This window comes from Perca flavescens, chromosome 6 (genome assembly GCF_004354835.1).
Source record: "Perca flavescens isolate YP-PL-M2 chromosome 6, PFLA_1.0, whole genome shotgun sequence".
Taxonomy (NCBI): domain Eukaryota; kingdom Metazoa; phylum Chordata; class Actinopteri; order Perciformes; family Percidae; genus Perca; species Perca flavescens.
Genome location: NC_041336.1, coordinates 18,216,536 through 18,243,581, shown reverse-complemented (window position 1 = coordinate 18,243,581; position 27,046 = coordinate 18,216,536). Strand labels below are relative to the sequence as shown.

Here is a 27,046-nt window from a genome sequence, read left to right as displayed (position 1 = left end):
AAGAGCTGCGATCAGCAGCCTGAGTGATTCTTCACTCTCAGATGTTTTAATTTGAAGATTTTTTTTAGAGGCCTGAAGAGGTGAAAAGTATCCAGTATCACAAATAAAATTTGTGAAAAATCAATAAACATAACCCTATAATAATATATTATTATAGTGAATAGAAAATGTGAGACTACTTTTTACTCATCTTGCAGCTTAAGTTGTCACTGTTTACATGTTTATAGTATAATTATGTAAGCATATCTTTACAGTGCACTTCCCTTTATTAAGTAAACACTAAGAGCTAGAAGTCTAAAAAGCTGCCAATTAAGAGAAATTGCAGAGAAAAACTGCAATTGTTCTTCACTCTCAGATGTTTTAATTTGAAGATTTTTTTAGAGGCCTGAACAGGTGAAAAGTATCCAGTATCTCAAATAAAATTTGGGGAAAATATATAAACATAATGTGAAGCATTTTACTATCAGTGCCATTCTGGTGCTCCCACACACCTCTGGATCATGTTGTGCAGGAAGCGACGGTGGTTGACCTGCCGTTTGGACGGTCGTTTTTTTCGGGGTTTCTGAAGAGTCCTCATCATGTGGCCCGCTGCTGAAGTTACAAAGGTGTAGAGATCACGACCCCATGGGACCCCTCGCTCCAACGCAGGCTCAAGAGTCACAGAGATGGATGGTCGCATGGCTGAAGAGAGAGAGTGGGAGTCAAGCGGAAAGTAAGAAAGAGTAGAAGAAAGGAGTAAAAAGGTGAGAAAAATACAATACTGTGTTGTAATCAGATCAACTGAATTGCTCTTATTATAATAGCCTGTAAGAATAATAATTATCTCTTTCAAGGCCATTAACCCTGATAACTATCTATCATGCATTTAATTAATATTAATAATTCTTTTTTTTTGTAAGATTATTTTTGGGCATTTTAGGCCTTTATTTTTATAGGACAGATTGAGACATGAAAGGGGAGAGAGAGGGGGAATGACATGCAGCAAAGGGCTGCAGGTCCGAGTCGAACCAGCGGCCGCTGCGTCGAGGACCAAACTTCTGCACATGGGCACCTGCTCCACCAGGTGAGCTACCCAGGCACCCATTAATATTAATAATTTAAAGCAGCCTAACAGCACAAGGTAGCTCTCTTGGAAATAAACCACTTTAAAAAGAGAGGCAGATTAACTACAATCTTTAGGTACTTGTACTTAAGTATTTCCATTTTCTGTTACTTTATACTTTAAAGTTTTACATTTCAGAGTGAAATATTGTCATTTTTAGTCTACTGCATTTATTTCATAACTGCAGGTACTCTGCAGATTTGGTTATTATATTCAAAACCTATGCTGTTAACATTCAATGAATTGCTACAGGTTAATCTACTCAACAGTATATGAGTTAAAAACACCTCAAACATAAAATGCTGTTTACACAATAACGGCAATACTAATCCAATAATATACACATAGATAATAATATAACACCTATAAGAGCCATTTTCTGTGTAACTTTACATTTTACTTCTAATAATAATGTACTTTAACATGTAACATTTTGAATGCACAACCTTTACATGTAAAGGAGTATTTTTACATTGTGGTATTGCTTATCTGAATAGTTCTCACCCAACTGCCTATCAATACTGTTACAATAGAGGACTGATACATTACAAACAGTAACTTCTGTTTGTTATGCTTAATTTTGTTCCATTCAGTTCAGCTCAGCAGGAAATAAATAAATAAATAAATAAAATCCTGTGCACTTTTACCTTATTCCTCGGCTGCTGTGTGTCTTCGTATCGTCCTTCAAATTGCACTGAGGAGTCAGCTTGATGGAGGCGGGCTGCCTCAGAGAGAGAGGTGTGGCAGTTTAATTGTTTAAATGTGGGTTTTTGCATGTCTTGTGTGTGTATGTGTGTTGTTGACACAAGCTCTCAATGCAAATGCACAAATTCCCCTTTTTTCTTTCCAGCAGCATGAATAGAAAACAACCTGACAAATTGATAGTGGGAGAGGAAGTGAAAAGAAAGAGGCAATTATCTAAGAAGTCAACCGCTCGTGGAGGTGTGGGCACACTTCTCCATTGTGTGCCACACTAAAGGCAGCTTGTTAAATTCTGGGAGACACAAACGCACCAGTTGAGGCCGTTAACAAGACCTTAATTGATCAGCTTAAACTCTGGCCCTAATTATCACATTCTCAGAGGGAAGAGCTAAGATGGTTGCTAGTGGCTTTAATTGACCTTTGCAATTGAATAGCACACTTTCCACATACAGAATTTTACATATGTATGGCAGCAGGTGGGAGGAGAGAGAGGCTGGCCTTTTCACAAAGATACAGAGGATTAAAAATAAAAGTCTTATGTGCATTTTTTAATTGTTGCCATTTTACCATTGAAAATACCATTGAGATATGTGGTCTTATATATGTTAATGCTACAATTTTTTTTTTTTTTGTGTGTGTTTTAGACCTGAAGACACAACTCAAGTCAGACATGTATAATTCTCATTTCCAGTTTTTACAAACAATCAAGTTATTGTCCCATGTAAATGATCCACTTTTCCCAATTTGTGTCCATAATATTTTCTTTAACTCTCAAAAGATGGATCAACTTTTCCATCGAACACATTTCTTTTTCATCAGGATCAGCTTTTTTGTAAAGCTATGTTTATTATATTTGGATGAGAAATGAAATGTCCAGTGTTGCCAGTGCAACCATCCAAAAAAAGGGATATACTTACACCAATGTCTTCTAGCTTTTTGGTGATTAAAAGCAATAGTTTTGTCAGGTATATCGCTCCCTTCCTTTTAGCCTCCTCAATGTTCCCTCAGTAAATCACAGCACAGCTATTCGTAATGACAGCGTCTTTTATAGACTCTCCCAGAATAACTTTAGTTTAGTGCATTTCCACAAAACATGAGTATAGTTTCAGCTCACAGCAGAGTGCTTGAAGGACTGAGTTACATTTTTTTTGCATTAGGCCTTTATTTGTATAGGACAGCTTAAACTTGAAAGGGGAGAGAGAGGGAGGGGGGGGAATGACATGCAACAAAGGGCCACATATCGGAGTTGAACCCGCAGCCGCCACATTGAGAAGTAAACCTCTATATATAGGCGCCTGCTCTACCAGGTGAGCTTGTACTATTCTTTATCTAAATGTTTTCATGGGCTTTCAACCATTGAGACACTTTATCTCAAACACCTTTCTGGCCTCTTTAATGCAACAACTCAACTTGGCTTCCTTCTTCACTCTAATCAAATGAAAATGTTGCACATTTTACAGCCATTTACCCAAAGCACAGAAGCATTGCAGTAGGAGTGCCATCTATTTATAGTGACACCACATGTGCTTCAGACCAGAGAGCTGCACAGACTAACAGCTTTCTGCTGTGGTCTCAACTTCAACACTTTACTGTACTGTTCTACACACACGCGACTCAAGTGGCTTTTATTTACATGATAAGGTAAAAGAGGTCATCAAAATAATGTGTGCCATGGACACTGCTAGTGAAGCTTCATTCGGTTATATTAGTCTACATGCCGATGAGTGCAGTATAATAGCTGGACATGTTTTTTTTACCACCTCTCGATTGTCTGCTGCTGTTCCTCACATGTGGTATTTTCTCAGACTCTTCTCCAGCGAGCTGATAAAAGTCTTATCACGCGTTCTCTGCAACAGAGGCAGAACTTTGACCTGGTGAGAAGACCTTCATCTCAGCTCCTCCTCTTCGTCATCCAACAGAACCAATCAGAAAAGAGCTTTGTGTCGCTTTGGCTTTGGAAATATAAGGAGAGGGTCAGAGGAGCTACGCTGAAAGGTAGTGTAACTTCGAGACACAGCAATTATGATTTTAAATATGTCATTTAGATCACTATTAGTCAGTGATATCCATTGATTCCAGTGATTTTGCCCATCATTGATCATTTCCTTCAACATTTGTTTAATTTGAACATGTATTTAAAAGCCTTCCTCACATTAAAAAAATGCCATATATATTGTAAAGCAGTCAGTGGCTTTAATGTATTGTTATTGAATTGTCTCTGATCAGATTTTTCACCATGAACCGGGCCTGGGCTGTGTTCAAGGCTCATCCGTACATCAGTAATGTCCTGGGATACACAACGCTATTTGCCTCTGCTGACCTCATACAACAGAGTGTGCTGGGTGGTAAACAAACTGCAGGATCCACATCAGAGGATTCGGCTGGCATCGACTGGCGTCAGACGGCTCGAGTGGCGACTGTCGGCTTCTGTTTCCATGCCAACTTCAACTACCAGTGGCTCCGAGGGCTGGAGAGGATGCTGCCAGGAGGTGGAGTGAAGGCAGTGACTGGGAAAGTTGTTGTGGATCAGCTGATCGCAGCTCCTCTCACCATCAGTGCCTTTTATATTGGTAAGTGTGTTACAAAGCCTATTTAAGTCATGTAGGCTATATGAAATACTCAAAACTCTAAGTATTTAAAAAAAAAAATCCAATTTTTTGGTTTTCCCCAAAAAAAAGATTTGGAATCTCCCATCTGGTGTAATATGTCTGTAATTGTAAAATGTAAACTCCTCTTTGTGTCATTAAGCCCCCTCTTATTCTGAGAATATGACATTAGTGTCCTACATTTTCGATTTGTTACTAATTAATGGGGAAATAATTATGTTCTTGAAAGAAACACTTCATTTAAATTAAGTAATTATTCTGTGATTGTTCATTTATTATTGTACACTTTGCTCTCCCTATAGATCTACTGAATGTTGAAATGAATGTTTGACTGTATTTCACAGTTTTGCATGGTCAGCTGGCCAGCTGACTAAAAGAGTCTTTAGGTTACTCGAGCAATTGATTGGATTATTTAGTAATAATCCAATCAATTGCTCAACTGCAGATTCAGGAAATTGCTTTGAAATTATTCAGAAACAATGTAACCTGAAATAGTGTTGCATTTTTACCAACACATCTGACAATAATAAACATAAGCTTGGAATCTGAACTACTATTTTAAATAAAGTGGGTTTAAACACTGCTTGTCCACACAACATGCGTTTCTAAAGATGGATCCATCAAAGAATCAGTAAAATACTTTTACCTTTTAGGTTTAAGTTTACTAGAAAACAAAGACGACCCTCTTGAAGACTGGAGACAGAAATTCTGGACATCTTACAAGGTACACAGTTGCCCTTATTAGACTATTATTTATTCCTAAATGCCATGTAATAAATCTGTCTGTCTATTTATCTATAAATCCATCCTACATGTATGTTCCTCTCTTTAGACTGGAGTGGTATTTTGGTCAACAATGCAGGTGAGATATTCTTATATTTGTCCCATAATCTGTCACTTTCTGGCTGTAGATTCAGACATGTACGCAGTACATACACAGATGTAGAATGACGTGTTTTTCATCTCTTCCACCCTCTCAGGCAGTGAACTTTGCCCTGGTGCCCCCTGTGGCACGGACAGTGTTTCTGGGAGGCATCGCACTGACTTTCACTATCTACCTGTGTCACCTCAGACAGCAGAGTGGCCACAAACTCGAATAAACTTGAGACCCCGAGTTTTTGTACTGAAAGACTGTGACATTAAAAGGCTTATTTAAGGGCAGAATACAGTTTCAAAGTCATTAGATTTACAGAGAAAACAAGGGAATAAGTCACATTTATGTGAATCAGCTGATTAGCCCACATGGGTTATTCTTCAGCTGTGATTTGTTTCCTCATTTAACAGTTTCAGTGCATCATGGAATAACTTTGTTGATGTTGCAATAGATTTTTAACCAATAAAAGTTTTTTAAAAGCTATTTGTTTAAAATAAAAGTCATTTGTGGTTTTCTTTTTGAACCTTTTATCAACAAGCAAATTGTAGGCTCTAATCATGTGAATTGCTGCTTGTGTCATATACATTCCTGAAACTGAACTTCATATTTGTGGCACCTCTTACTGCAATAAGGGTTTTGAAAAAAGTATTATATATAAATAGTCCAAAAATGATTGATGTGGGAAGGAGGTCTCAAAACAAACAAACATGTATGCTATGGCAAACAAAACAAAAAATGCAGCCACTCTGTCATTTCAATGAAGAGCTTCTAAATAAACATATAGCCTAAAGATTAGATTGGATGACGTTGTAGCCAGTAGCCTGACAATGTGTATGAGAACTGACTGTCCGTCAAGATCAAAGTAGGTAAGATGCCAAGTCGCGTGGCCATGATGGTGCAGCTCCTCCAAAGAGGAGAAGGGTCCAAAGAGCGCACCATTAGCTTAAACCCACGTAAATGCCATAGCCTAAATTAAAGTTCAGTGATCGTTGGTGTGAAGAAGTACGGAGCCCCGCAAAATATTGCAGGGATCGCCAAACTTATTACTTGGGAATGCAAAACATATTGCAAGGGAACGCAAAAGTAGTCCCCTGAAAAAATCTCTTAGGAGGTCATAAGCAGCAAGATTACCTCCCCTTTCTCTGCTTTGCCCGCCCAGAGAATTAGAAAGACAGACATCATGGCTTTCAAAAACAAGCAAAGTGGCAGTTGGTCAAGGCCACACCCCCAGCATCCACCTTGCCCCCCCCCTCTCTCATCCTCAATAGCTACAGACACAGAAATGGCACATCCTAAGGAAAGCTCATTGTGGGACTGGCTCTAGTGGCTGTAATTCTGCACCAAGGCTGAATTTTGGGAAAGAGACTTCGCATACAGTATTAGGGGACCACTAAGGTCTATATTAAAGCATCCAAAGAGCACCATGTCATAGGACCTTTAATAACTTTCATGCAATGTGACCCAGCGACTCAAATATCATGAATTAAATTAAAAGTGTGTTTTTACTGTACAAATTCATAAAATAAATCAAAATTAGTCACTAAATGAGTAATAAACTATCATATCTCTTGCCCATTGATGCTAAAACAACCTTCCTATAACCTATAAAATTATGTCTTCACCACTGGAGGCGCCATCTTGAATCATCGCAGTTGTTTTGACTTCTTCCTGCAGGAAGCGCATGCCCCCGTAACCAATCAGAGATCCGAGATTTCAGCGCAGTGTTTATCGCGAGACCTCAGCTCTTCCTTTTCCCTTTTCGCTCTGAGCCCAAGATGGTAGGTGCTGCAAGTAGAAAATGTAAACTACGAAATCTTGACTATCCACGATCATCCTCTGAATTAAAACATCGTATTTCCTCAACGAAAACTTTTACTGGTTCTATACATCATTCACGTTACAGTCCTGTTATGATTTCGTGTTATTTGACCATGTAAATGATACTAGCTTACCCTCTTTGATGCTGATGTAGTGCCGTCCAGGTAGCCGCTTCACGTCCTGAGCTTGATCAGAAACGAGCTTTAAAAGGGGTTCAGAATGCAGAATATTATGTTAATCCTTAATTCCTATTTCGCCATGTTAACGTTTGTTTCTAAATGTCAAATTCAGCCATACTTTAGAGTGTAAGCTTGTTTGCTTTGCCGCTGGTGATAGCAGTTAGCTGTGGAGTGTCAACGTGTGAACCGGCCTGTACGCTACTAACGTTACATGTTGAGCTTATTAACTAAAGGGACGTTACTGTTTTTATTAGTAATATAAATTACTCTCATAGTTTAACATTGCGTTGAGGTGCTGTGGAACTGAATACTACACTATCAAAGTCAGAGGGGAAAAGCATTGTGTGGAAAGAAATTTCCAGACAGTGGCAACAGTATAGGTAGGCCAAGAAGGGATGAGTTACAGTGGGTTTAACCGACAAGAACAAGTAATTGTCAGTAGACTGAGAATAGGTCACAGTAGATTAAATGGTACACTTTTTATATTAGGGAAACATCCGACTGGCCTGTGCAATGTATGTGAGGTAATGGAGACAGTGGAGCATGTATTGATGTCATGCAGGAAATATGTCCGAGAAAGAGGGGTTATGTTTGCTGGACTACGGAAATTAGGTTTAGGTGAACTCAGGATTACAGATGTCCTTGAAAGTGGTGTTATTATGAATGGAAGGAAATATCTATTTGTGTTTTTGAAAGGTACTTGTGTTTTTAGGAAATTGTAGTGTATTGGTCTGAATAGATAGATATTGAGAAATTGTCAATAGGAGGCAGTAATGCAACGACTTTGATGCCAACTGCCGTTAAACTCTAAAGAAGAAGGAGAAGAAGAACATTGCGTTGTCGTGGTAGACGTGAATGTTCAATATAAGATTAAGAATGAAGCCTGGGTGTAATAGATGCCATTATTGGTATACAAAGTGCTTAAGATTAAACTGACTGTGCTGCTTGTGAATGCATTACTGTAATATTCTATTAATGTGGTTTTGTTTCAAGGGAGTTGACATCAGACACAACAAGGACCGTAAGGTGCACAGGAAAGAGCCAAAAAGCCAGGATATCTACCTGAGGCTCCTGGTCAAGGTAATTTCTATTTACACATTATGCTTTACTCATTGGAAAAATACCACTAGTAATTATTTCTCTCATCTTGGCACACAAAATTATCACTTGACAACTATATTCTTCATTCTAATATTATGTGATATTCCTAACTATCCGGCTGGGTTCTTAAAGTTGTACAGGTTCCTGGCCCGCCGCTCTAATGCTCCCTTCAACAAGGTCGTCCTGAGGAGGCTCTTCATGAGCAGGACCAACAGGCCACCCATCTCCATTTCCCGCCTGGTCAGTTTCAATTGTATCCCATCCTGTCCACCATTAATTAATCCATTATTTCTTTATTAGATTTAGAATTTTTTTTCCAATAAGTACATTTGGTTTGACTGTTGTTTTTAGGGCTGCATAGATTTGAACCACTGGATCAGTCTCAGTGCAGATGTGACAGAGCTACATCAAATACGGTTTCTTTGTCATATTTGGTAAAAGCATTGGTATCAATAGATACCTGATGTGAGAGTTTGGTAAAGAAAAAGATGGATTGGTGCATCCCTAGTTTTCATTGGACCTGTTGTGCTTTCCAGCGGTTCTGACTTTCAGGATGTAGTTTGGATTGGGTTAACAAAATTTGATAGAACTTTGGCTGGTGTTTATTTTATCTGGCTCTTAAGTTGTATTGCATCTCAACACTAACCTTGGAAATATATTAAATATGAACTGGTGGTCAAATTATTGTAGACACAATGTTATCCATGTAATGCAGCCAACAACTGCCTGCATGATATTGCCCAAGTCCTAATGTTAAAGTTGCATGAGCCCTGTTAGTAGTTCAGACGTGTGTGCTAAATTTCTGACTTTGCTTCCATGGCAACCAGATCCGTAAGATGAAGATGCCTGGCCGTGAGAACAGAATTGCAGTTGTTGTGGGATCCGTCACTGATGATGTCAGGATTCAGGATATCCCCAAGCTCAAGGTAACCATTATTTTTTTTTAGAATGTTAGAATTAACCTATTAGTGTTCCTTCCCCATAAAGATGTGATTCAGCCCATTGCGTATATTCCCTCAACATTGTAATGTTGTTGGTGACAGTCTCTGATATAGTCCTTATGTCCTGTTTGTGTTCCCACAGATCTGCGCTCTGAGGGTAACTGATGGTGCCCGCCGCAGGATCCTGAAGGCAGGCGGTCAGGTGATGACCTTTGACCAGCTGGCTTTGGCTTCTCCCAAAGGACAGGGCACAGTGCTGCTGTCAGGTAAATAAACATGTTATATTCAATACAATGACGCAATTGTAGTACATAATGTAAGCCCTCATTCAGTGTGTTTTTTATATGCACTTTAAAAAAAAACTGATTTGTATTTGGGTTAAGGCCATACCCTGATTTCTCAAACGCCATGAAAACGCCTTACCCCAGTTAAAATGGGAGTTTTCATAACCCGGTTGACAGAGGTAGAAAACTCCTTCAGTAACCAGGGTATTCCTTTATGTATACACCTTAACCGGGGTATGATTGGGTTAAGCATCTGCGCATGTTTCAACTGCCCCTCCCCACTCAGCTGGAGTGGCTTTTGAATTGAAAATAATCCGTTGGCGCTGTGAGTCGTAGTTTGTTGCTTTGATGCCATATATCAAAAGAGCGAAGCCCGAATCAGTGGCGGGCCATCGGCACCAAAGATTCTTTCCCGCTCATGTATACAGGGAGAACAGGCATAACCCGGTTATTCACTCAACCTGGGTTATGACCATACTCTGGTTACTGCTGCATGTAGACACACTGTACATCCCAATGGTGCTGGGGGGAATTTTGGCCATCAAAGTGGTCTACAAATCAAGCTCACATTAATTACAAATGTAGCATAGTCAGTTGATCATATTAAATAATATAGGGCTACAACGAACGATTATTTTCATCGTCTTAATTAGTTCTTTGTTCTATAAAATTTCAGAAAAATGTAAGTGTATTCCAAAGCCCAAGATGATTTCCTCAAATGTCTTGTTTTGTCCACAACTCAAAGAAATTATGTTTACTGTCATGGAAAAGTGAAGAAACTATAATGGGATATAATAATATAATATAAATATATTCCCATTAAGAGCTGGAATGAGAATTTGTACTGTAAAAATTACTAAAATTAATCAATCAACAACATTGTTGGCGATTAATTTAATAGCTGACAACTAATCAATTAATCTTTGCAGCTCTAAAATGATACACTGATACCATGGCTGCCAGATTATGAGGGAAATATGCAATAACGTATGCCGATTGTATTACTTGAATAGACAGATATTAAAATGTTCTAAATTCTGCCGCTCTGCTGCTTTAAATAAAAATTGAAAGGAAATCATTTTCAACATTTTTATTGTAAATTGAACTGAAAACCAGGTCACATAAAAGGAAAAGGGAGTTACATGTTAAAGTGCAGTTTTCTACTGATAATCTTTCAACTAACCAAATGTGTTTTTCCCCATTGCATGAAAAGTTTGAAAACTGTAGTAGTCCACATCGTATTTACACACTAAAGTATAACCAAATGCTATAAATTATCGGCATCAAGTGCTAGAGTTTTATGGGAGTTATCATTTAGCGCTGGTTTTTTGGTAAATTTATTAATCCACAAGATTGATTATTGGAAGAGAAGAGATGTCTTGTTTTCAAAATATGTTCCTGCCAACAAATCAAAAATATCCTCCTGTATACGTAAGGAGGTGCACACATTAGTTTTTCTGTCTTATATACGGTTCAGTTAGGACATCCATATGGTTCTGAAGCCAAAAATAAAGTGGTGCTAGATTACTAATAGGGTTGCACGATTTGGAGAAAAGGTCATATTGAGATTTACAATATTGCAATATCATGATATCATGAGTTTACTTGATTATCAAGGATTATCAAGAATTTGGTAACCTTTGGAAATGTGTTTTTTTTTATTTTTTTTTTACTTGAACATGCAAAATTAAATGAGCATAAGAAATACATAAAAATGTGCAATACTTTTTTAAATAACTTGAGAAAATTTAATAACAAATACAGAACTGTAATTTGAGATATTTGTACTTAAAGGGTACAATATGTAACATTTCTGCTTTAAACGGTCTAAAAACGACCATTCCTATGTTATATATTTTTGAGTTGTGTTCTTACACTATCCCAAATGTTTCCACCAAATGTCAAACCCAGAGAAATCTGTTATTTTATTTTCAGACACGGCACGTTTCCTTTACAAATACGTTTCCGTCACTGGCGTCATATAACCTTTCACCCTCCAGTTACTCTAACTTCCGTCAGAATACTGGCACCAAGATGATACGTTCAGGAGTAATTGTAAATCATACAATGTCACAGAAAAAAAATACTTGTAACCGTAATACTGCTTTTTTTTTTGCCATACAGCATCATTTTGTGATTAATTAAATCCCACTTTTTATCACAGTAATACAACAGAGACCTTATCTATTTTGTAAGTTCAATATCGATACCAGCTTGACGTTACTACAATGTGCTAACGTTGATGCTAAAGCTTTGTGGGTAACTATTAGAAATTCTTTGGTAACATTATGAGGTTACAACATCGTTCAACACGCTAATAGTTATTTTTAGTATGACTGTTTCGACCACAGCTAACAGGACTGAGCTAACCCACGAATAACTTCCCTAGTAACGTTAGCTGTATACGATTAATCTAATGCTAATTTAGCCAGCTAGCACACCCCGGTCTGTCTGCCTCACTCCCCCGGCACAGAGAAACTCAGTCGGGATGACAGCTGACAACAGCCCTGGGACATATAGCTAGCTAGTTACCGTTAGCCCCCAGTCAGCTATCAGCCAGCTACTTTCATTACAGCATCCCCCGGCCAGAACTTATCTCCAGTGCCTGGTGCTTACGACGCTAACGGCAGTTTAATTAAACGTCGGGAAACGGACCCAGTGACGAGTCACAACAGCGGCCATCCATAGCGGTAGCTACATCTCCGTAGCACTACCGGTGTATGTGCCGAAAATCTCCTCCCTGCCGAAATTTCGTAATTATGTTGGGGAAACTGCAGCTGTTTTATTACAATAACATGAATAAACGTAAACTTGAATGGGTAAACTTGTCTGTGAACTGATGCATTCTAACCGGCAGTGAAGGTGTTTAACACTAAAAACTCCCATAATTCCACGCAACTTCCCAATGTCATCAAAAGTCCAGTTTTACCGTCCATTGTTTTTGGTTGAGAGACCCCTAGCGGCAGAAAGTTACATATTGTAAGTTTAATATCTGCCACCAGCCAATAAAAATGTGGCATGTTAGAATTATACTTTAGGAATGTGAGTGGGAATACGTTTTGCTAGTAATGTTTTATGAGATGCTGTATATTTGTATCTGCTTTTAATCTGAAACCTTTGTTTGTTCAGGACCCCGTAAAGGCAGAGAGGTGTACAGGCACTTTGGAAAAGCCCCTGGAACTCCCCATAGCCACACCAAGTAAGTGTACAGTTGCTTCATCTCCATCTTGTCTGATATTCTGGTTAATATGATTATATACAGCATTTATTTAAGTGGATTATCCATAATAGGTAGTAAGGGGAAAAGCACAGGTGTAACTAATAAAATAAATCTTCACTTTGTTCCTTAAGTGTGCCAGTAAGCGTATGGCCCTGGTACACTAGAATACAATGCTACCATTGGTGAGGTTACTGGTTACACCTGTGTTCAACAGGTCAAGTGCCTATGAGACAAATTTGCATAAACTGTTGGCATGACTGTTAGAAAAAACCTGTTGCGACTATATTTTGTTCAATTCTGGCAGTTAACCAAGAAAATGCAGTGTATTTTGCTCTTAATCTGAGTGCTGTTATATATATATATAGTGTGGTTTTCAGAGAACAGTTAGATTATTTTTTTTGTTTTTGAGATGATGGGTGTTTTCACAGCAGACATTTTGACTTGTCTAAGTAGGAAAAGCACAGGTGTTACTAATAGCATTAACGATGACCCTCTTCTAATTAAGTGCCACGGTCAACCGGTATGGGCAATGCCAGCATTTTGAAATTGAAGCAGCTAAATGGATTTCAGTTGTCATTCATTTTATATTTAACATAAGGCTGCTCGATTATGGGAAAAAATATAATCACAATTATTTTGGTCAATATTTAAACAATTATTGCAACTTAAAAAACAGTGGAAAAAGTTAAATAAATCAACAGTAAAAAAAAAAAAACACATACAAACTGAAATTTCTTTTTTTTTTTATTCAGAACACAAGAGAAAATACATTTACTTGCAAAACGTAATGAGCTAAATTGCATTTCTCGATTATTCTGTTTTTGTGATCATTGGGAGCCAAAATCATAATCGCAATTACATTTCGATTAATTGCACAGCCCTAATTTAACACCTGTGCATTTCCGATTTGGACATGTAAAAGGCCTATAGTGTCTGGCTGAATATTCTGTACATGTACATAAAACTCATTGTCTACACCTCTTTGGAAATATGGGTTATGATCACACAAGATTATCCAAACAGCATGTGATTTCAATCACAATCTACAGTATACTATAGCAAAGGAATACTCATGTTTGCGAGTGTTATTTATTGAGAAGAGTTTTGAGCACAAGAAATCCAATGCCATTAAGCTCCATTGTAAAACGGAGTTAAATCAGTGCTTTGTCAGAACACAAACCCAGAGTGAGTAGTTGGCACACAAGTAAAAATGAATGATGACTCTTAAACAATTTTAGTGATAAGTTGTGAATAGTGGGGGTGCTACGTCGGCTTTGCAGTCATTTGTAAGGCTGGTATTAGCATATTAAGGTTGGGTTTGTGACACCATTTTATACTAAACTATTGTTTGTCTTCTCCAGGCCCTACATCCGCTCCAAGGGCAGAAAGTTTGAGAGAGCTCGTGGTCGCAGAGCCAGCCGTGCTTACAAGAACTAGTCTGTGTCTTTGTTTTCCATGCAATCTGATACAAATAAAGGATCGACTGTACAAAATGAGTTGCCTTTAGTGTTTTATTGGACAGCTTGCACACCCTTGCAAAAACATCTGTCACTGATTAAAAGCAGAACATGTAAAATGCTGACTAACATCACAGGAGAGGACCATGATGAAGCTAACACATTTCCCATTTAGGCTATGTTCACACCATAGACTGTATGTATATAGACACAGGGGCGTCGGACTGGGGGTAAAACCAATACTGATTACCAGGGCCCAAGGGGAGAGAGGGCCCTTAAAAAGTCTAATATATTTTATTTCACCTAGATATTTTCATTTCCTAATTAAATTTCATAATGCATGTCAGATGAAATGTAAAGTTAGTGTATTGGCTGAATAACTTGGTTGACTACATTTTGTATACAAAAAAGACTAAGGTCTCACCCACCCCTTGCTAATGCGCCAAATGGTTTAGTCCATCTGCACGCATTTTGTTTATGTTGGCTAGTTCAATTGAGCGTCTGGTGGAGCGCAAACTTCTGCTGTAAAAATGTCTTTCTCAAATCAGGCTACCAAAAAAGAAAGGAAAGACAGGAGAAGGAGGGAAAACAAAATGAGGGGCAACAATTGGTAACTGACTTATTTTCAAAGAAAGGTGAGCACAAACTAGAAAACGAAATCCATGGTACTAAACTGCTTGAATGTCTCTGACTGTTAATGCTAAAAACAGACAACCCACATAAAGAGCAGAACATACACTTTCAAATGATAATTTGGTTATACTTGTAATCTGAGGTAAAGGCTAAATAAATAAACTACAATAGCAATGCTGTAATGTGTAATAGCCTAATTTAAAACATGTTTAATTTTAAATGAATAGGCTATAATGTCAATAATTAGCAATAATAGGCTAATCAGTGTCATAGGTAGCTTGGTAGCTCATTGGTAGATACCTATCATGTCAACATTATAGTTATGTCAAATTTAGTAGAAGCAGATGTTAACATTGTGAAACACATGGCCCTCAGTTCTGGAAAGTAGGCAGAGCAGTGCAGACCAGTTTTTGCCAGAGGATCCAGGACTATGGCCAGATAAATTAACAGATGATCAGAGAGACACCATAGTACGCAGGCTGGCAAGTAAAGGTACAGAGAAAACAAACAAAATGTAGTAGTAACCACAGTAAAGTAGGCTAGAGAATGGTGAGAAAGTGTGAAATGTGTGTTATCAGGCTACTCTAAGCATTACAGTTAATAGTTATTACCCTATAAACAGCTAAGCCTACAGATTCATGTGTACAGAGGCCCAATTATTATTTTTCATTTCTATGATGTTGAGGAACATGGGGGGCCATCAGGACTGCCTATGCATAGGGCCCAGGGTCTGGTGCTACGCCCCTGGGTGTACACACACACACACACACACACACACACACTAGTGGTGGGCAGATCGAGGCTTCGTGAAACAATGAAACCGTTGAAGCAAATGTGCCATATTGTGTCGAGGCTTCGAAACAATCCGACACCCGTCTCAACGATGACACCTAGTGGTCACTTGCAGGTGTTGATCTAAAACAACCTTGACAATGAGCCATTTTTTATTATTGTATTTTTCTAATATGTGAAGCTTGTAACCTGTAGGCTCCTCACTGTGCATAATGTTATTTTGGTCATGACAAAAGAATATTAATAAAAGAAATCAAGCCACAATGTCTCAATTCTTTATAGATTTTTATTCAAAAATATGAATGTCCCAACAGTTTATTATATTTCAATCCTAATTATCTATCTATATCTATATATCTATATATCTCTATCTATATCTATACATCTATCTATCTGTGTATCTATATATGTATCTACCTATCAATATGTTAATGTGTCACTATGTATACTCTGTCTCTAGCCTATCAGTCAATGTGTAAATTTAAATGTAAGCCTAAATATAACTAAACAACTCGCACTATGAATGTCACTATATCACCAAAAATCCGCTATCTCAAAATCAAACTCCTCTCACAAAAACCCACGAGGTCAAGATGTGTTGACTTCACTTTTATACTGATGTGCGATTGTGTGTTCCCGACCCTGTCAATCAAACGCTGATTTATGCCACCTGTTGAAACACTTGTGAAACACTCCGATGTTTCATTTAGCCGTAGTCACGTGACATGGGTGTTTTGAATCACGCTTTGAATCAGTGTTTCGAAACATCTGCGCTTCGGGATCTCGACAAAGCTTCGGAACGTCAGTTTCACTTCAGCCATCCCTAACACACACACAGCTGTCCATTCATTCTCATTTTGAATGAGGATAATGCGTTTAATGGCTGCAAGGGGGTGCTGGAAGAACGCAGTGGCCTGCAGCGAAGAAATTAAGAGATATAAACATGGGAAAAAAAAACAACCCAACATCGCGCTGCGGTGGCCAGTAAATGTAACCGGCGAACACTTGTCAGGCCATGGGAGTCCCATTCCGTAAACGGTAAACCAACCTGCCGAATCGCTTGCTTTGGTCTCGATGCGAGACCAATGCTTTTCTTTCCATTTCCAGCCTTCACTGAAGTTTTAAGGAAATCTGACGTTTGATCAGTATTGACCATAGGTATTGACGAGTTGGCCGGAAAAAAACAAGACGTGGCCAGGAAGTGTTGGTCTGTCAATGATAGGAGAATGTCGCTGGGTGTTGCAATGTTTTCCTTATCGCCATTGGACTTCCGCTCCGCCGCTCAAAGCTACCGCTGCTGCGTCTCCAGACACTTCCTGCACGGAGCTACAGTTTCCAGAGCAAGCGACTCTCGTCGTGAGGGGGGGAGACAAGATGAGGTATTTTGCGGTGTTATGCCTTGATATATTACATTAAACTTGGCTCCTTCTAAGCGGATGCTGGTAAAAATATAACCGTAAAAGTTACAAATGTTCGTGTTACTCCGGCTTGATAGAATCCTTGGCTAACGTTAACGTTGTGATACACCGTTATCTGCGCTAACTTGGATAACGTTACCTCCTTAAACCAATCAATAAACGAGACGTAAAATGTCAAATTGGGACTTGTCAGTGCACCCATGGTAATTTGTAGTATTTTTGAAGAAAATAAAGTGTCAATAGTGCCGTAAATTAGCTTGAACTCAGGCTACATTTTAAGTAGTAAACTGCTAGCCACTGCTAACTGACAGCGCTGTGTTGCGCAGCTTACTGTATTCACAACATTAGCTAGCGCCTGTATCACCTTGATTTAACGTTAAGATTCGTGACTTTTAACGCTTTTTGGTTGTTGATAGCTTTTTCATAGGCTGCAACATTTATGAAAATGTATCTTCAGCTTAAGTGTGCTGTAACTGTTAAACTAACGTACAGCAAGAGTTAGCTAGCTAAGTTGTTACGACGGCTAACCGAAACCTGCCCAAAATACCCCAAAGTCACTCAACAACAGACCCATTGTGTGGGGGACAAAATTAGCCTGCCGATATTATTTTTGGATGTCCCACGCCCTGCATTTCAAGGACGTAAGGTGCAACAATGGGCATCACTGGTCACTGGGGTACTTTTTGTGTGTGTTTAATCACGACAGGGCATCAGCCAAGTATTGATTTTGTCTGCACCACAGCTTGCATAGTGTTTCCGGGCTGTTATAAAACTTGAAAGATGTGACTAGTTTATTAATTTCGGGTAACGTTATACCGAAGTCCCACGCTGATAGTCCTGTTGTACTTTGACACTCTAAAGTCTAATTAGCTGGACCCTGCTGACTTGGATGGATTATTAACTCGGGAACAATTTAGGATTGCTAAGTAAGATTGTTTCATGCTAATGCGTATTGCAAAACCTCTAAAATCCAGTACAATGTAGGTCAGCAATTTGCTAAATCTGAATCCTAGATTCAAATTGTGAAAGAGACACTGGTTCCCCAAATCCTGTTACACAAAAGCCCTATTTAAGAAAAGAAAAGAAAATACCAACCAGATGTGGTCGTTCTCATTCAACATTTCATGCATAATTATGTGGTGTCTCAGCAAGGCGGTGAGGATGTGTGACTGTTAAGTCATTCTGTACAAAGACCAAGGTGGTGCTTGTATTGCTTCACCCTGTAACCGTAATCTTTTTCTCTTATCATGACCGTTCTTCTCTGTACTTGTTCTACTCCAGTTGTAAAAGTGTGATACAGAAATATTCAACTTTGCACAGTGAAATCCCAGGTGAATTAGGGGCAAACAAATTATTTATTTAGTTTAGTGGGCCCCCTTCTTTAATGTGAATTTCTTACCCATCTGCTCTCAAAATTATTTCATGTGGATCATCCATACATTAAAGTTCTGCAGTTCTTTTTTCCACTGTAAAAATTGACTTTTGTCCTCCTTTCCTCCTTTGTGTTCTTACAGGAATAAAGATCTTTGGGAGGGAACGTGAGGCTTGACTCAAGGACATTACCATGACATAGACTAAGAGTCCACCTGGAACTGTCTCCTTGTTTGTCTTTTGTTAGGTTTATTATTTTATTTTTTTGTTGTCTAGTCTCCACCTGTCTTACCTGGTGTTTACACTCTCCTTGTGGAGAACAGATAATGAAATAGTATGCAGGAGTATTTGTTTGCATGAAACTTTAATGTATCACACTACTGTCTAGAGGACTGACCTAGTCACTCCTCGTGTCAGCCTCCTATATCACAGAGATTAAAGATAGCAATAGAGGTATCAAAGGTCTTGAAAAAAGTCTGCACTTATCATATCATTGCAGGAATAAATTACATTTCGGCCAGCACTTACCATCCAACATACTCTACCGAATTCTTTACTTGTGCTTTAATTTAATTGTTGTAGCCTTCTTGTTTAAACAAGGTGCGTTTGTTTTTCTTATTCATACTTAATGGATCTATTTTTCAATGCAACCAAGAGTTTTAGTTTTGTCTGTTTGTGTAATTATTTAAAGATGTATTTTTAATGTTGAGGAGCTGCTCAGCTGCCTGATATTGTTATCGCAATAGGCGCCTTTAAGTTGTAAAGTAAACATTCTTTTTTTTTTTTTTTTTTTTTTTACTTATGCAATCTTTGTGAAGAACAATTTTGTTTAAATTACTTATCTTGTAGTGGAAAAATATACATTTTTAAGTTTTATTGTCTTTGAATATGTTGAAGTATTGCTCATTTTTCCACTGGCAGTAAACTGTAGAAGCTGATGGCTCTTCAGATCAAACTGATGGGAGCTTTCTAACTGTGACACAAAGACTGATCTTCAGCAGTTTCCATCTTCACTGGATAAATACTCTAAACAGAAGAACCTTTGAACTGGAGTTTTCTTCTCAAATGAAGATATACCTCTTTAATAGACAGACGGAAACAAAGAGCAGATTTTTTTTTGTGTGACATTGTCTCTTGAATCCAAACACTAAAGAGGGAGAATGATTCTGAGGAGATTTCAGGGATAAAGCTCTCAGACTGACATTCAGATACATTTGGATTTTCCCTGCAAATCGTACGAGGGCTGCCGGATTCCACAAGCCTCTAACTGTAGAAAACCCGACCCTAAAACTTGTTAAACCAACTTTTTCCTGTAAAAGCCTTGTCCACTTCAGCAGTGAGGATGCGATCTCCTGAACCATCTTCACCTTCCACAGCAGAAGCCCTCCTTCATGGTCAGTTTGCCAGCTGGGATTCAGGCAGCAACAATAACAGCTGCCCCAACAGCCCTGGTGGTCCGGGAAGACTCTCTCCCGCTGTCTCCCCTACTCCGGCTCCAGCCTCCAACTATGCCCTGACCCTCACCCACACCCACATACATATCCAGCGGCTGTCACCACGGCCGGGGAAGGAAGCCCGTCTCTTGCTGCCTTTATCAGAGCTAGTGGGGTGCAGTTGCCCTCGCGCCCCTGCGCCCCCTCTCCTGGTGCTGTACTGGTACCCGCCAGGCAAACGACGTAAAGGGGTGTCTCGGCGCAGGCAGGTGAGGGCCTACCTGGCAGAAAGCAGGTCTGAAGCTGAGAGGTGGTCAGCTGCTGTACAGTGTCTGCTCAGAGGTGTGACTGTCACTGCTGAAACAGGTGAGTGTGTGTCTCACTAGAGGCTTGCTTGTCCAGGTTGGGTGATGGTTGTTAGATAGTGTTACAGGACCATTCTGGTCATAGTAGTCCAGTTTACATTTTATTGTTATTTGAACAGCTGAGCATTTAATCATGAACCAGGTGAAGAAACCTGTTCATTATTTATTCATTAGCTTTTGTAACTGTTCACTGAAATAGCCGGTTTCTATGAAACTACTTGTGACATGTCATATTTGACTTTGACTCAATATTTGCTCTCACTTTACAGAAAAAATATCGGGATATATATCGTATATCGATATTCAGCCAAAATATATCGGGATATGACTTTTGGTCCATATCGCCCAGCCCTAGCTTAATGTCACAGTGACCCAAGACTTTTCTGTAAATACAGCATAGCCACGTTTCAACACAATGTTCTGGGGTCTTTTATGTCCCCAGAACTATTTTCAAGGAACTCGAAGGTTCCTTCAGATCATTGTTGTCTGCGTTTTCACCGCGGTCTAAAGACCCGTGAAGATTAGGAAAGCCTGCAGTTCAGTGTGCCCGCCCGTATTGTCTAAAAACACTTGGAGAGAAAAAACTAAATAGATTTTGTCTCACTGTGCTTTACAGCGTAACCACTGAGAAATCATCAAAAAATAAGGGTTTATTTCTCTCATTCCAAGCACTGCCATGCTCTCTCTTTCTCGCCCAAGACACACATCTGCAGCCGACAGTACAGTGTGGCTGCTGGCTCTCTCTCTTTGTCTCTGTCTTTTTTTAAATAAGTTAGTAAGCCAACAGCAGAGTATATAATTACTTTAAATGTTATCAAACAAAGAGAAATGTTCTCCCCTCGTCCTAAAATGGTCATTAATCAAAATGAGAGTACTTCCTTGTTTTATGAATAAAGCAGTCAGTGAGTTTAAGCAGCCGTGCTGTGTGAGTTTGACCAATCAGCAACGGTCATCCCTGCAAACCCCACCCTGAAGATTCCTGTACTCAGGAATTACCCTCTGATCAGGGACTTTTGGGGAGAGAAATAAAGCCCCCAGAACTTAATGTAGACCCTTTTCACCCATATTGTGTCACTGAGAACACAAATGGTATCAGGAGTAGTTAAGCATTCTAGGGGTTATGTAGCAAAAACAAAGGGGGATTAACAATTATAGACCCTAAGAGGCTGTGAGATTTATTATTCAGAGTACTTAGTTTGGATTTATTTTTCTTTGTTTGTTTCACATAACTACATCTCACATTTATCTAATACTTCTTTGTTTTTCTGCCCTTATCTGTCCTGCACACATGGTCTGTATCATTCAGTGTCAAATGAGACAAAGGGTGGGGCTGCTGCAGCTTTCCACCTCTTCCCAAGCGCTGTATTTCCCCCCCCAGCCTCAATAATCAAAGAGATCGCAAGTGATTACTTTAGACTGTTTAGATTTATCTTTCTCCCAATATTACCTACTGTATGCATCACACTCTTTTGTCATCTCCTCCTCTCTCTTCTTTAGACTTAATCTTTAACCCATAATTCTCATTAATTTGTCAGTTTGTTTTTCCTCATTCTTTACCTATCACATCATTGTCTCCTTCCCCCAACAGCGAGAAAAGTCCTTCATTTAAAATTTTTCCAAATCCTCTGTTTGACCTTTGTCTGCTCTTGCCTCCTCCATACTCTTGCAGTTCACCCTATTTGTCTCAGTTTTGCCAGCCTTTTGTTTAACCCCTAGTTTCTGTTCCACTTTGCTCACATAGCTTTCATTCCATCTTATCTTGTTGTTATACTTCTCTTACCTAATCAATCCATTTCTCAATCTATTGCTGTCTTGATTCTGTTACTTTTCATGCCTTTTCTGTTTTTGCTTTAGTGTTGTTTGTTGCATAATCCAGGATTATCTGAGAGTGCAGTTATTTTATCTCCTTCCCTGCACCGCTGGCATCCATCTGTACCAAACTAAATCTTAGATAGATGTTCAGAGCTAACTATAGAAGCTTTTTATTTATTCTAAGCTTCATACCTGGGCTGATGAAAGAGTAGTGAAGTGGAGTAGAGTGTTGCCTCTGTGCCCTAGTTGGACAGAATTCAAGATTTGATTTGATTCTTATTATTTCACCACCTGGTTTTATTGAATTCATATATCAATGTTTCTATATTGTTAATATATCTATCCAGTATTACTATGTTACCAATTTATATAATTTCTTAAAATGCAAAAAAAGAAGAATTGCTTGTGTCCTTTACCATGTATCATGATTTACGTGCTCTTCTGTGCCAGCATTATGAGATCTTGTGAGGTGAAATAAATGAAGTTTAAATGGTTGAATGCACTCAAAGTCCAGGGTTGGGCAACACTGTGTAATGACAGATCCCAGTTGGCTTGCTTTGCAGTGAACCTCTAGTTCCTTTCTTTGTTCTGGACAACAACTCTGAGTTTTAACTTGTCCATGCTCTCTCTTCTTTTTCAAACAGAATTTTCAAGAAGTCTGCTACCTCGTCCCAGGCGACTACTGTTATTGGTCAATCCCTTCAGTGGGAGAGGCCAGGCAATGCAGTGGTGTCAGACCCATATCCTGCCAATGATCAGAGAGGCCAACATCAGCTACAACCTTATACAGACAGGTAACACATCCAAAGGCAAAGACAGAGAACACATTTACGTATAACTTTCATATATACCTGGTGTTAATTTAATGAATCTGTCTCAGAGCGTCAGAACCATGCCAGAGAACTTATCAGAGAGTTATCGCTCCCAGAATGGGATGGCATCATCATTATCTCTGGAGATGGCCTGCTGCATGAGGTGTGTAACGCTTTTGTTGGAGGGCTAAGCATCGTGGAATTTAGGGGTATGGAATCAAGGGGGGGAATAATATAACCGTGAAGATATCGTGTGTTTTTATACCACATGTACATTACAGCTTAAACTGTGTCCACCGATATGATTTTCAGAATCTTTTGTGTTGTGTTCCTGCAGGTAATTAATGGGCTGATGGAGCGTCCTGACTGGGAACAAGCTATAAAAACACCTGTTGGCATTCTTCCCTGTGGCTCTGGGAATGCACTGGCTGGCTCCATCAACCACTATGCAGGGTAAGCATGTATCTCATTCATATAAGATAATCTTTTATTGATCCCAGATCATATTTCAGTCTAAGCTCTGTGAACCCAAAAAGTGGTAATTAAGGATATCCTATAATACATATTCTCTGTATTTTCTCAACTGCTGCTGCAACTGCTTGACTAATCAACCATTTTCTATCTTTAAGTTTATCTTCTATTATTTTCTTAGTTTAGATCATCTTTGCTGAGAATAGTGCTGTTAATAGGTTGCTGTACAGACACAGGACATTTAAAAATTGTATATGAGCTCAGCATTATTAGGTCCTGCCCGAGTCAAGCTCTTTTATATCACACATTTGACATGTCATCTTTCAAAAGAGCACTATGTTGCTGTTTTTGTCATCACCTTGTTATCTAGGCCTAGAAATCTCTGAATAGCGAAAGGACTCTGTATTTACCTGTTGTTTGTACAGTTTTCTTGTTATCTTTACTGACAGGAGGTGTTGTCTTCTTTATATCTCCCTCAGGTATGACATGTGCCTTCGGGAGCCCCTCCTTTTGAATTGCTGCTTTTTGATTTGTCGAGGCGGTGTTCGACCGATGGACGTGGTCTCTGTGACAACAAGCCCTTCTCCCTCCACCAACAGTCGTACTGCAGCACCCAGGAGACTGTTTTCTTTCCTCTCTGTTGCCTGGGGCTTTGTGTCCGATGTGGACATTGAGAGTGAGAGGTGGGTGTGTAAGAACATCAACTATTGGCTTTGTTCATCTAAGCATTACTCTAGTTATCCTTAAATATCATATATTTTTATGTATTAACAGATTTATTACAAAAGAATGATTTACTTTCCTGATTCCAGGTATCGTGGCCTGGGCTCAGCTCGCTTCACCCTGGGTACCCTGGTGCGCATAGCTTCTCTTCGATCCTACAAGGGTCGTCTGTCCTACCTGCCTCCCTCTATTAGCGCCACATCACCAGACGCCACACCACCTCCGCCAAGGAGACCCCTCTCCCGCAGTATCACAGAAGGCCTGGATGGCTTCTGTCGAACGCCCATCCATCGCACCTGCTCTGACATGGGCATCAGCGAACAGAGGAGCCTGCGTAGGGGTGAGGGAGAGAGGGAAAAAGAGGAGAGGCAGAGAGAAAGGGACAGAAGAAGGGAGAGGGCTAGGGGAGGAGGAACTGGCGTGGTGAGGGCAAGCAGCCTGGCAGAGGACAGAGAGAGAGAGGTAGAGATGGAAGCAGAAGAGGGGAGATCAGGGACATGTTCAGAGAGTTCAGAATCAATTGAAAGGGAAGACTGCAATATGGGAAAGATAGAAAGGTTGGCTGGGATCAAGGATGAGAGGGAAGATGAGGGAATTGTAGAGCAAGACTCCAGTGAGATGGAGGAGGAGGAAGATAGAGGGAAGGATGGGGAAGGCAGTGGTGGTTCTGCAGAGGGGGAGAGAGCGTTGCATGCAATAGAGCCGGGAGAGAGCCGTGGGGTAGACATGGGGCGAGAAGCAGATGAAGAGCCAGAGGGTTACCAAGATGGGCTCCAGAAAGCCAGACAGGCACTGAGAAAGAATTCAGCCCCTTCAAGCCAGATAGCCAACGCTCTCTTCAACCAGCCTCTCAGTCGGGAGGCTGACACAGATTCGGGTACTTCATACGGGGTAGAGGACATGGATCTGAATGGAACCTACTATCAGAAAGAACCCTACCAACTGGACATTGCTCGTGAGCGATCTCTCACAATCTCCTCTCCCTTTCGTCACTCTCCCTTCTCTAACAAGCCCAAGACGCTGGACCAAAACCAGAACACCTCCCGGCCGAGGCCCCTCTCTCTCCTCCAGCACTCCCACTCAAACTCCCTCCCCCCTAAACTCCCTTCCCTCTCCCTGTCTCTTTCTCCGACACCTCCATCTTCCCCTTCATGTGCCTCCCCACACTCTTCATCCTACCTCGTCCCCCGTCCTAACACCCCAAATTCCACTTCGCCCTCACCCTCTCTACGCACACCGTCCTCATCTTTTAACTTTGACATTGCTGAGCCAGCGGGACCCCTAAAGAACCGTCCTTTTGTCTCACTGCCTTTAAATATCCCTCGGGATGACTTGTTACCTCCCCTCGACCAACCCCTTCCCACCAGAGACTGGGTCACCATCGAAGGGGACTTTGTCCTGGTCCTGGCCCTTTATCAGTCTCACCTCGGGGCTGATCTTCATGCTGCACCCCAGGCCAGGTTTGACGATGGGCTGATCCACCTGACCTTTGTGCGGGCGGGGATCTCCAGAGCCACTCTACTGAGACTGTTCTTTGCCATGGAAAGAGGAAACCACCACTCTGTCAGCTCGCCTTATGTGAGCCATATTTCCTGTAAGGCCTTCAGGCTGCAGCCTCTGTCTACACGGGGGACACTCACTGTGGATGGAGAACTGGTGCCCTATGGGCCTCTTCAAGCACAGGTCAGAAAGGGGAAAATGGTGTTTGGTACATACTGAATGCATTTGTGAAGTGCTTTGATCTGAGTGTATTAACTGTAGGTGATTGGATGTGACCCTTAATTTGCTCAAGTTAGGGATTTTGATTACCATCCATTCATAAAGCACATGCTCATGAAACTGTAATAAAGAGAGGCCAACATCCGCTACAACCTTATACAACTTTGGTAGGGCTGTGCACGAGATAGTATTTTGATTGTGGTTGATGTTAAAACACATGATTATTTTTTCCCAACCAGTAAGGAGATTTTTTAACTGTATGCCTCTACAGTAATAAGTGCTGTAGAAAAGAGTTTATGAGTTACTATGAGACTTAATAATTTTATTTTCTGATCTCTCAATGTTTCACAGGTTCATCCTTCCCTGGCTCGTCTCATCGTTGGTGACTCTGGAGTGAAGATTACCAGATTCTAATCGGGTGGTTGAGCTGATTGACAGATACAGCACTCTACTGAATTATGTAATCTCTGCTGTCATCTATACTCTGAAAGAGCGTGGAGTATTAGAGAGACTTAAAATAGCCTGGATAGCAGAAACTGCTTTTCTGAGGTTTAATGAAAGGGATAACCCACGAGCCACGCATCATTGGAGCATGACTGCAGGGATTAATAGCAAATTTAAAAATGGATGAAAAATGCGCCTCATTGCACAGTTGTTGGATTACGCTCAGCGTACCCTGAGAAGCATGAAAACTGCACAGCCTGGGATAGTAAGAGGGAAGAACAATCAAATGTTTGTTTATGGAGTTTTTTTTGTGTGCAGGTGCATGTGTTGGATGTATACATAGAGGTATGCATGCAGAGAAGCACTACCTGAATTTTGCCTTTTTTAATGGAAGAAATCAGTTGAAAATCAGAGAAGGTTGTTCTTAAACATGAAATGCTATAAAATATACATTGAGATTCACTTGGCCCCAACCCTTTATCTTTAACCTGCTCTCTATGTCCAAATGTTTTAATTTAAAAACTTCCGTCCATGAAAAGAATGCCTTATCTGACACTGGACAGTACAGTTGTACCTTTGCCCTTACTTGTTCTTACTTATATAAGAAACCCAAATATATTCAATCTCTGTCCACCTATCATAGGGTCCGTCCACTACATCAAAGCAAAGCTACGCTTATATACTTAGACATACTGGTAGACTCATCTACCTACTGTTATCTTTGAGCACACTGCTCTCCACTGTTTAAAGCATCAGTCGAGAAAAATAT

General features: G+C 39.9%; 3 protein-coding genes and 1 long non-coding RNA gene across 5 annotated transcripts; 3 read left to right on the top strand and 1 right to left on the bottom strand.

Annotated features, from left to right (window-relative positions):
- Window positions 1-499: 499 nt before the first annotated feature.
- LOC114556639 (uncharacterized) lies at window positions 500-2,797 on the bottom strand. Its single transcript, XR_003692717.1, has 3 exons — window positions 2,722-2,797; window positions 1,750-1,823; window positions 500-681 (listed from the first exon to the last, which is right to left on the bottom strand). It is a non-coding gene; the product is annotated as an uncharacterized LOC114556639 (long non-coding RNA).
- A 544-nt stretch (window positions 2,798-3,341) lies between these two features.
- si:ch211-120k19.1 (mpv17-like protein) lies at window positions 3,342-5,649 on the top strand. Of its 2 annotated transcripts, none has more exons than XM_028581564.1 (6): window positions 3,342-3,445; window positions 3,661-3,799; window positions 4,031-4,374; window positions 5,064-5,134; window positions 5,243-5,272; window positions 5,391-5,649. In XM_028581564.1, exons 3-6 carry the CDS (start codon window positions 4,041-4,043, stop codon window positions 5,508-5,510), a joined length of 555 nt encoding a protein of 184 aa, XP_028437365.1. In that variant the 5' UTR covers window positions 3,342-3,445; window positions 3,661-3,799; window positions 4,031-4,040; the 3' UTR covers window positions 5,511-5,649. The 2 variants fall into 2 exon arrangements, with proteins under 2 accessions (XP_028437365.1, XP_028437364.1); XM_028581563.1 differs by having other exon boundaries at window positions 3,610-3,799.
- Window positions 5,650-6,964: 1,315 nt separating this feature from the next.
- On the top strand, window positions 6,965-14,323 carry rpl18 (ribosomal protein L18). The gene is made up of 7 exons (XM_028581415.1): window positions 6,965-7,062; window positions 8,275-8,361; window positions 8,515-8,622; window positions 9,210-9,308; window positions 9,466-9,589; window positions 12,737-12,806; window positions 14,189-14,323. The coding sequence occupies exons 1-7, from the start codon at window positions 7,060-7,062 to the stop codon at window positions 14,262-14,264; spliced, it is 567 nt and encodes a 188-aa protein (XP_028437216.1). The 5' UTR covers window positions 6,965-7,059; the 3' UTR covers window positions 14,265-14,323.
- Window positions 14,324-16,520: 2,197 nt separating this feature from the next.
- On the top strand, window positions 16,521-26,739 carry sphk2 (sphingosine kinase 2). Its single transcript, XM_028581181.1, has 8 exons — window positions 16,521-17,088; window positions 18,642-20,297; window positions 22,753-22,902; window positions 22,989-23,083; window positions 23,258-23,373; window positions 23,871-24,074; window positions 24,204-25,797; window positions 26,185-26,739. Exons 2-8 carry the CDS (start codon window positions 19,841-19,843, stop codon window positions 26,245-26,247), a joined length of 2,679 nt encoding a protein of 892 aa, XP_028436982.1. The 5' UTR covers window positions 16,521-17,088; window positions 18,642-19,840; the 3' UTR covers window positions 26,248-26,739.
- The last annotated feature ends 307 nt before the right edge of the window (window positions 26,740-27,046 follow it).

Bases quoted from the DNA above. Each gene is read 5' to 3' on its own strand.
- si:ch211-120k19.1 (XM_028581564.1), top strand. From the start codon at position 4,041: ATGAACCGGGCCTGGGCTGTGTTCAAGGCTCATCCGTACATCAGTAAT. The intron at 4,375-5,063 runs GTAAGTGTGTTA...TTTACCTTTTAG, and splicing joins CATCAGTGCCTTTTATATTG to GTTTAAGTTTACTAGAAAAC. The intron at 5,135-5,242 runs GTACACAGTTGC...TCCTCTCTTTAG, and splicing joins AATTCTGGACATCTTACAAG to ACTGGAGTGGTATTTTGGTC.
- rpl18 (XM_028581415.1), top strand. The intron at 9,590-12,736 runs GTAAATAAACAT...TTGTTTGTTCAG, and splicing joins GGGCACAGTGCTGCTGTCAG to GACCCCGTAAAGGCAGAGAG. The intron at 12,807-14,188 runs GTAAGTGTACAG...TGTCTTCTCCAG, and splicing joins ACTCCCCATAGCCACACCAA to GCCCTACATCCGCTCCAAGG.
- sphk2 (XM_028581181.1), top strand. From the start codon at position 19,841: ATGCGATCTCCTGAACCATCTTCACCTTCCACAGCAGAAGCCCTCCTT. The intron at 20,298-22,752 runs GTGAGTGTGTGT...TTTTTCAAACAG, and splicing joins GACTGTCACTGCTGAAACAG to AATTTTCAAGAAGTCTGCTA. The intron at 23,374-23,870 runs GTAAGCATGTAT...TATCTCCCTCAG, and splicing joins TCCATCAACCACTATGCAGG to GTATGACATGTGCCTTCGGG.